The sequence below is a fragment of the Myodes glareolus genome, chromosome 1 (assembly GCF_982192425.1).
Source record: "Myodes glareolus chromosome 1, mMyoGla1.1, whole genome shotgun sequence".
Classification (NCBI taxonomy): Eukaryota; Metazoa; Chordata; class Mammalia; order Rodentia; family Cricetidae; genus Myodes; species Myodes glareolus.
The window spans coordinates 137,451,518-137,460,466 of NC_142026.1; the positions used below are offsets into that span (position 1 = coordinate 137,451,518).

The following is an 8,949-nucleotide window of genomic DNA, read 5'->3' on the forward strand; positions in this document are numbered from 1 at the left end:
TGTGCTGTGTCTGCCTGCCCTGAGGGTGATATCTGGGGCCGTAAGGAAGAGTTTGTGCTGACTGCTTAATAGGTGTTTGTCATGGAAGAGAAGCATCACTTCAGCGGTGCATCTCCAGCAGCTGTGTGGAATAATACGCTTTGACATTCAATAAAGCTGTTGAATCTATATTCCAATTATAGCAGGAGATTTTCACAGCCTGTTATAACCTCAGCTATAACTGTAATTAATGTTTCTGGTCAACTAGTGATCCGGGCTTCTTTGCAGTTCATATCTGGGTGCAGGTGAGAAGTCTGGGGAGGGTCTGGAGTCAGGGTTAGGTGTGAGATGTTACGTTTGCCACACAGTTCTGAAGAGAGAGTTGGCTGGACTCGGTGCTCCACGATTGCGGGGAGGATGTTGTATATCTCACGATGTCCCAAGGCTAGGTGTGCTGTTGACCAAATGTTGCCCAGCAGTTTGTTTGGGGCTTTTCATCATCCCTGAACATGGCTGTGTGCCTCTTAATGACCCTTGGAAAGGATCGATGTTGCCCCTAGCAATTCTTCCCTGACCCCTGCTTCCTCTTGGTTACTCAGTTCTCGCGGTTTCACTCCGTGGGCCCGATGGCAGGATTTTGGAATTTTATTGAGTACAGAAAAGACAAAGGACATGTACTTTCTCATTCAGCAGAGAGAGAAAAAAAATGCAAAGCAAAAAGAAACCGGAAGGCAGTCAGCCTTGGATCATGGCTGCTCAGACATGCCAGGCAGGAAGCTCGGGGCACTTGAAACCCAGCCCAGAAAACTTCATAAAGCAGTAGCAAGGGCTGTACACCTGAGAAATGGCTTCACCTCCCAGAAGCGCCAAGCCTCAAGTATCTCGCTTCTGAAGCAAAGCACAATCTCTGCATAAAAGTGGAGAAAGGCCTTGTGTTCCTGCTCTCGGTGCTCTCTGGCCTCATCTTCAGTACTAATTATTTAAGGTTTCCTGTTTCCAAAAGTAAAGACCCAATTCTTCAAGCAAATTCATCATCTATTCCCTAGGACCAGCCAGGGACAGAGTCTAGCTTTGGGGCACCACCACCTGCTTCCAGGAGCTCACTGAGGGGAGAGAGAGACCCAGGTCCAGGTGAGGACAAAGGAACTTATAGGTATTTGGAAGGCATAACTGCAGGTCTAGTGACAAGCAAAGTTGTGGTCCTGGCATTGCCAATGTAATACAAAGAGACCCCAGAGTCTGTGATACTGTTAGTTAAAAAGACTACAGCGTGCTGGTGCCTCCTAAGGTCTTACAGGCTCTGCCCTTTCACCCTGGCACACATGTAAAAACTGCCTGATTTCAAGCAGGAAGACTGACCAAGAGCTCTGACTTCATCACCCAGCACTGTTACTCATTAGCTGTGCCGCCCTGGGAAAATTCCTTAGCCTGGCTGAGCCTCTTGTGCCCTCCATGGTGAAGTGCAGTTTGGCCTGTCTGTAGCAAAGTAACCCACGTTGGAAGTGACCTCTACACATCCATGTGTTGGGTGTTCACTACGGACATCTTGAAGGCAAACAGTGTATGAAGAGTGGCTCCCATCTGCCCCAACAGAGCAACATACACCAGAGCACCCCTCAGGCAACACGGTGCTCCCTGCCCAGAGAAGGAAATTGCCTCATGGTGAGGCAATTTTTCAGAGGACCAAACTACCCACAGAGGCAGGACTTTGTTAACTAGAGATTAAAAGTCAAAAGCAAACTTAGCCACATATTTCTGTGGCCTCACTAGAACTAGGAATGGCCTGCTTCTTCTGACCTTACCCCAAGGCAGGCTTCTACAATCTGAACAGTTTCCAAGGAAATCAAGAGCAAAAGGCATAGCCTGTGAGGCACTGGGTTTCATTACAAGTGGAGACACAGAGAGAAAAACAGAGGCACACAGATATACAGAGAGAGAGACAGAGAGAGAGAGAGAGAGAGAGAGAGAGAGAGAGAGAGAGAGAAAGCTGAGAGAGAAAAACCTGAGAGAGAGAGAGAGAGAGAGAGAGAGAGAGAGCTGTGTGTGTGTATGTGTGTGTGTGTGTGTGTGTGTGTGTGTGTGTGTGTGAGAGAGAGAGAGAGAGAGAGAGAGAGAGAGAGAGAGAGAGAGAGAGAGAGCTGTTACTGGGCATTACACTGGGCATTACACCCCCAAGGGGACATATCTCCCTTTCAGCATGTGCAGTGTAGTACTGAGCACTCTGTTAGTGAAGGGTTTGTTGATCTGTCTCTAACTTATCCCTGTGTTCTATGGATTGGAACACCCCCATCCAGGTGTCCCACTTACTTAAGGGAAGCAGCAGGAGACATGGGAAGAGGACTACACCAAGCCTATTTGTTTCAGGAGCTCTAAAGCTTGAAGCAAGTCATGGTTTCTGGCTGTGAAGTCTCTGTCCTCTATACCACGCCAGCAAATTATGTAAATCCTCTAAAATGATAGCCACTTGTCCAAAACAAGCTCCATAGCATCTACCTGCTTGTTTTCATGAGAATCACACACAAAAAGGCTTTTGTTAAAGGGTTCAGTGGGATCCCCAGTTCCATTGCAATGTCTTGGCCCGGTGTATGCTCTGCCCCTCTTTTCCTGATCTCATTCTAACCTCACCTAAATGTCTCTTCCCTATTTGGGGCCCCTTTGCTCTCACTCTGCCCACTCATTTGCTGTGCTTACAAAGCAGAAGTGTCTGGCCACGGTGGTGGGAAGTGTCTGGGCACGGTGGTGGGAAGTGTCTGGTCATGGTGGTAAGAAATGTCTGGTCATGGTGGTGGGAAGTGTCTGACCATGATGGTGAGAAGTGTCTGGCCATGGTCATAGGAATTGTCTGGTCATGCAGTGAGAAGTGTCTGACCATGCAAGTGTCTGGCATGGAGGTGAGAAGTGTTTGGTCATAATGGTGGGAAGTGTCTGGCATGGAGGTGTGAAGTGTCTGACCACGGTGGTGGGAACTGTCTGGCCACGGTGGTGGGAACTGTCTGGCCATGGAGGTGGGAAGTGTCTGACCATGGAAGTGTCTGGCATGGAGGTGAGGAGTGTTTGGCCATGATGGTGGGAGGTGTCTGGTCATGGCTGTTGTTTATTTACTCATGCATCTACCAGCTCAGTGAGAACAGGGACTCGACTTCACACATGGCTTGCCTGGGCCATGCTCCTCCTTCACGTGACATTTGCTGGACCAATGACTAAGGATGCTACCCAGTGACATGGACGGTTTGCTGCTAAGCCAGTGTGGTAGCTAATAAGAAGCCTGAGCTAATGGGCCAATCAGTTTATATTTAATGCAGACTCTGTGTGATTTTCTCTGGGATTAAATGGCTGGGGAATCCAGTGGGACAGAAACCCCAACAAGCCAGCCCTCATGTTACACTGGTGCATCTCCTCTGAAGCACCTGGCCTGTCCTTGTGACTCAGAGAACATTCTCTCTGTGAAGTCCTGAAGAGGAACACCTACCAATCTACTCTCAGACTCTGAAAGTGAACCGGAAAGTACAGTCTGGTCCTGCTGCCATTCAGAGGCAAACATTACACTGTCAAGGGGGGATGTTTTAAGTGTTTCCTGATGGTGCACACATGCACACATGCACACCCGTACTCACGGGCCCACCTGGACCTTCCCTAGGTGAGACATAAGCATTGTACAGATGACCGTACCAAACTCACTGTCTCCTTCCATGTTTGACTGGATGTCTACTCCCCTCCCCACCCTTCCTCTGGAGAACTGTATCAATTCCTTTGTAGACTCCGGCTGCAACCAGGATACATCAGCCTTACATCAGGATACATCGGGTTCCAGTCATACGCATGTTCCTCTCCAGAAAAACAACCTCAAATATTCCAGTCCATATCCCTATAGCAACCAAAAAGAAGGTGCTCTTGTGTCCTAACACCTTCGACAACCAGGGTTGCCCTGGAAAAGGCAAGAAGACCTGAGAGCTTGGGTGGAATTCACATCCTTGGGGCCCTGTCTGGGACTGCTGTGTCTCAGCCTCCATTCAGGGCCTGTCACTATGCCTCATGACTGTGATGCACTCCGAGGTTTGTAAGTCACCGTTTCCAAGCCCGGGCTTTCACCCAGACGTCAATTCCCAGCCCTTTGCAAGGTCCTGGCAAATTGAAAGTCGCTGCTCTTCAACCCAGATTCTCCAAAGATGCCATGAGCTAGCCTGGCCACTCCTGCCGTCTCCACTAAGCAACAGGCTCTCAGGAAACAAATGTGTTGCAACCTTGGGAACGGTGGAGTGTCAACGTCCCTTTGGTGGAAGATAACTGTGCTGTCCTCGGTCCAGAGGAAGAAAATTAGGTGATTCAGCACCAAGGCCATTGGCAAGAACCAGTTGTCTTTGCTGTTAAGTGTTATCAAGACCAAAGAAGCCTCAGAAGTCTCAAGGCTCTTCAAGCGTTCCCAAATATCCACTGTCATTGTCACCTTTATACTTGAAACCTTAAAAAAAGAGAGAATCGATTCTTTTAATACAGAAAGCGGAATTTCTAGCAAATATTCAAAGCTCAAAGATTTCAGATCAGCTAACAGGAAGGCTTGTGAGGCTCCTTTCAGCCAACGCCCACTCCCCCTGAGGAAGATGTCTCCTATGTCCTCTCTCCTGCAGGGCCAGTGTCTCTGCCGGTCATTGAAAGCACCCCACAGCTAAAACTGTGTCCATGCAGAGCAGAGCCCACGTGGCACTGGATTCAGTGAGAAGCACAATAGGGCCGTTCTAAGACCAGAGCTGTAAATGGCCTTTCTGTCTCCTCTCCCGCATCTGGGGCAGGGGACGCTGCATTAAAATGCAGCCAGAAAAATGTCCCATAAAGAGCTTTATTGACGAAAAGGTAAAATTTTAATAACCCTGTAGTAGGTGCCATTCTGGCGGGGGTGGGCGGGTAATATGTCATAGGACCAGGGTTTTCATGGCCCTCCAAGGAATTCTCCATATTAAAAGAATGTTTTCAGTTCAGAAAGAGCCCAATGGGAAAGCATCCTGAGGGGGTGGCAATCTTCACCCCACTCTTGCCATGTGGTGAGCCTTTGTGTGCTCCCTCTGCCCCTTGCCCCCTGTATATGTGTATATGTGTATGTGTGTATGTGCATGTGTGTGAGAGACTACATCCTGCTGAAGGGATTTTCCCCTCAATTTGTAGCTTAACAACCTAATGAACCAAAATGCTTCATTGCAGAAACACAGAATAAGGCCTTCAGATTAGCTTAAATTGTGAGTAGTGTCCCCAGGACTTCCAGGGCCGCCCACCTGACATACACAACGGAGTCTCACAAGCGAGGTAAAGGAGCCCACTTGGGGAAAGCTTTCCCTCTATAAAGTATCTGTGGGAATCTGAAGAGACTTCTCCCAGCAGCCACAGAGGCTACCACATAGCTCACAGAAGGAGGCTGTGTGCCTTACTTTCTTGCTCCTGTGGCCACGGTAGAGCTCCGAGGGTACCCCAACACACAGGCAAGTGTGGACGAGGTTAGGATCAAGGCCAGGCTTTAAACTGCAGCTCTGCTTCCGTCCACAGTGAACCATGACAAAGGTTAGCACAGTGCTCCCGGCCTGTTTGCCTATGTAAAAACTGCAAAGACAGCACTGAGAAGACAGTGTTCTGTGAAAATCACTTAAATCACGGCTCAGATTTTATCTCTCAGCAGACGGTGTTCAGAACACATAACAGAACAGATTATGTATATAAAAGGTAAACACATTATATAAATATAAACAAGAATAGAAATTAGATACTTTCTGAAATCTCCGTTCATCTTAGACCACATTGCCATCAGCATGGCTACGGTTGGGTTTGAGTGACTGACGGGCCGTTGTGCCAGGTCGCTCCGCACAGTGTGTTATGATGCTGACCACGGATGGCAAACCCTGTTTGTTTACGGCTGAGAGGACCAAGGCATGAAAAATAAAATTTTTTTCCACATTACACATCCGTGAAGCGATTTTGGTGTTACTACAGAACTCCAGGGAATGTCTATTTTTAGCCCTAGCAAACACGGCCTCCATCACTTTGGAGTTTGTTTCCTCAGCATTTTACTGGTGAGACTGTCAGCTCAGCTCAGCTTGGTTCACCTCCAGAGAGGCTCAGCCTCCCCGACCCCAACTGTCCCACCCTCAACATCTCTTCCCTCAACCTGCCCCAAACCTGACTGGTGGGTAGATAAACATGCCAGCTTCCCAAGAACCACAGCCATAAACCAGGGTGAAGGGTAAAACTAGGGTTTAATTACAGCTGTGTACCTTGCTGTAGCGTGTGTGTGTGTGTGTGTGTGTGTGTGTGTGTGTGTGTAAGGGAGACAGAGACACAGAAGCAGAAACAGAGAGACAGGGAGGCCGGCCCCCATGTGAAAGTCAGAGATCAACTTCGGGTGTCACCCTCCACCGTCTTCCTTGTTTGAGACAGGGTCTACCATTACTTGCCACTTGGTATAACAGACTGCCTGTCTTCCAGGCTTCCCAGAGTCCCTTGCTTCCTCTTCCATCTTGCTGTAGGATTCCTGGGGCTGCAGATGTCACCACCACGTCCGACCTTTACATCTGATCTGAACTGGGGCCCTCACAGCCCACTGAACCATCTCCCCAGCTCCGCTTTCCTCTTCCTGTGAAAGCTTCTGTTTATGCTACTTACCTTATCCAAGGCCATTGAGCGTGCCATCCATCGTGGGCATGGAGGAATACAATGATAAGGTCACCAAAACCAGGCCTGGCAGTGCCTTCCTCACCAGAAATGCTTGTTCCAGGGGTGGTGGCCACCACTGTAGAAGAAAAGGGGCATGGCTTGCTGGCCCACACTGTCTGGCAGGTCCCTGAGTCTTACCCAGTACCCAGCATCACCAGGTCCTGGTCTACATCCCCCTATTCTCTCCTGCTCAGATAGAACACTGGGAGTTGAGGGAAGGGCCGTGAAAGGGGTCAGGAAGAGCCAAGGGGCACAGGGGTGAAGGCTGGGTGAGGTAACTGCCAGTCAGCAAGAGGTTCCAGGCACTTTGGGATGAGCACTGTGAGTGCTGGTCACAGCCCTGGGGGTGGGGGCACAGCTGAGGGGACAGTCAGAGAAATGAAACCATTTGCTCAAGGTCATGTGCCTGTCAGATGGACTGTGATACCCTGGCAGCTCCCAGGCATGTCCTACCTCCAGGTACTCAGCCTCAGCATATCCAGAGATATCGGTAAATGCGAGATCCAGCTCTACACACTTCAGGGAATGACATCCCACCAGGAACTGGTAAACATTCAGGATTCTGGGTGACATGTCAGCCCAGCCCCCAACCTGACTGCCAGTGCGGGTGCCAGAGGCCTCTCCATCTCCAGAAGGGTATAGAAAAGTCAGCAGTCACAGGGAGCTACCCAACAGACACTCAGAGTCCCTAATTCCCTGACATGCTACAAGTCCATGCAGGGCAGCAAGAAATGGGTAGGCCGTGGAGAGCAGTTGACCAAAGGCCTAGGGCAGAAAGTGACAAAGAGTGCTATGCCTTCTCACACTGCCCATCCCTTCTCTGTGCCTTCACACACATGCACACATGTAAATGGCACATGGAGTGACAGCTCAAGGTCATTAGCATATCCATCATCTCGATCATTTATCGATTCTCGGTGTTGGGAGTCATGATGAATTCCTCCCTCACCACCACCCCAAAACTGACCTTAGCAGCCCTTTCCTCATGGGGCTCAGAACAAGAGAACCCTCTTCTTTTAAATTTTATTTTCAGTTATGTTATTTCATATGGGTGAGTATTCTGCTTGCATGTGTGTCTGTGCACATGTGTGTGCCTGGTGGAGGTCAGTAGAAGGCACTGGACCCTCTGGAACTGGAGTTATTTAGCGTTGGGAGCCACCCTATAGGCGTTGGGAACCGAACTTGCATCTTCCACAAGAACACATGCTCTCAGCCCTCTCTCCAGCCTCACAGGAGAGCACTCTATTGGATCCCATCTCTGGAATCTTTTCCACCCATGGGTTTGGGGAACTTGTCCTGAACTAGAATTTGGACATCATAAGTCAGGAGTTCTCAACCAGGTATCTATGGTCATTGGACATCAATTTCTCCCCTCCAAATTGATAGAGTTCTGCCATTGAATCTATGTTAGGAAGAGCCTGGTGGTAATGATCCCTTCTTCTCCCCTCCTCCATTTGCCTCCATGGGTCTTTGGAGGGGAGCAACACAGCAAGAATGACCTCAATCTGGGGCACTCTTGGGGGAGTTCATCCCTCAGAGATGCACGGCTCCTCCCTACTGCCTGTGCCAAAGCTTTTCTCAGAGAGGAAGTGGGATTCTGCCCAAGGTTGTTTGCCGGGTCCTGGGAACTCAGAGTTCCCAAGTGTGGCCAGGGTGAGCAGCACCGTGTGCCAGGCTGCAGCCCTCCTGGAGTTCCTGGGGCACCACTGCCAGGGGCTGCTTTCACCAGCACTGACGGGGGCCGGGACATCAGGGCTTTCCCACAGCCCCTCTCTGCTGGAAGGATGCTTACCACGGCAGTCACACAGGGGCTTGCCTTTGTCTTCCCAGTCTTTCTCGTCCACGAGGCTTTTCTCTCTCTAATCCTCTCTGGCCTGATCTCCACATACCCCGGTGTCCAGGCTCCGTCCCTGGCGACCTCTGAAGCAGGGCTCTCACTGGGCTGTCTTACCCACTGCCTGCCTGCTGGCCTTCCTTTCTTCCTCTTTCTCCTCTCTCTCTCTCTCTCTCTCTCTCTCTCTCTCACACACACACACACACACACACACACACGCGCACACACACACAAGATTGGGGGCCTGTGGCTTTGGGCAGTCAGTTTCAAGTCTGAGCAAGGCCGTGTGACAGCCCCTCATAGAAGAGAAGCAAACCATTGGAGCCTAGAGTGAGACAAGCGGCGGAAGGAACCACGGCGCTGACACAGACCGTGTGACATCCACCCGTCCTGGGCTCAGAGCACAGCTCCACTTATGGCTCACTTTCCTTCACGAGTGTGCT

The 8,949-nt window shown here is 50.1% G+C and overlaps 1 protein-coding gene across 1 annotated transcript; it reads right to left on the reverse strand.

The window, feature by feature from the left end:
* Nucleotides 1–608: 608 nt before the first annotated feature.
* Nucleotides 609–8,480, reverse strand: LOC146895779 (uncharacterized). Its single transcript, XM_085687477.2, has 4 exons — nt 8,465–8,480; nt 6,622–6,748; nt 5,397–5,565; nt 609–4,438 (listed from the first exon to the last, which is right to left on the reverse strand). Exons 3-4 carry the CDS (start codon nt 5,517–5,519, stop codon nt 4,076–4,078), a joined length of 486 nt encoding a protein of 161 aa, XP_085543603.1. The 5' UTR covers nt 5,520–5,565; nt 6,622–6,748; nt 8,465–8,480; the 3' UTR covers nt 609–4,075.
* Between the last annotated feature and the right edge of the window lie 469 nt (nt 8,481–8,949).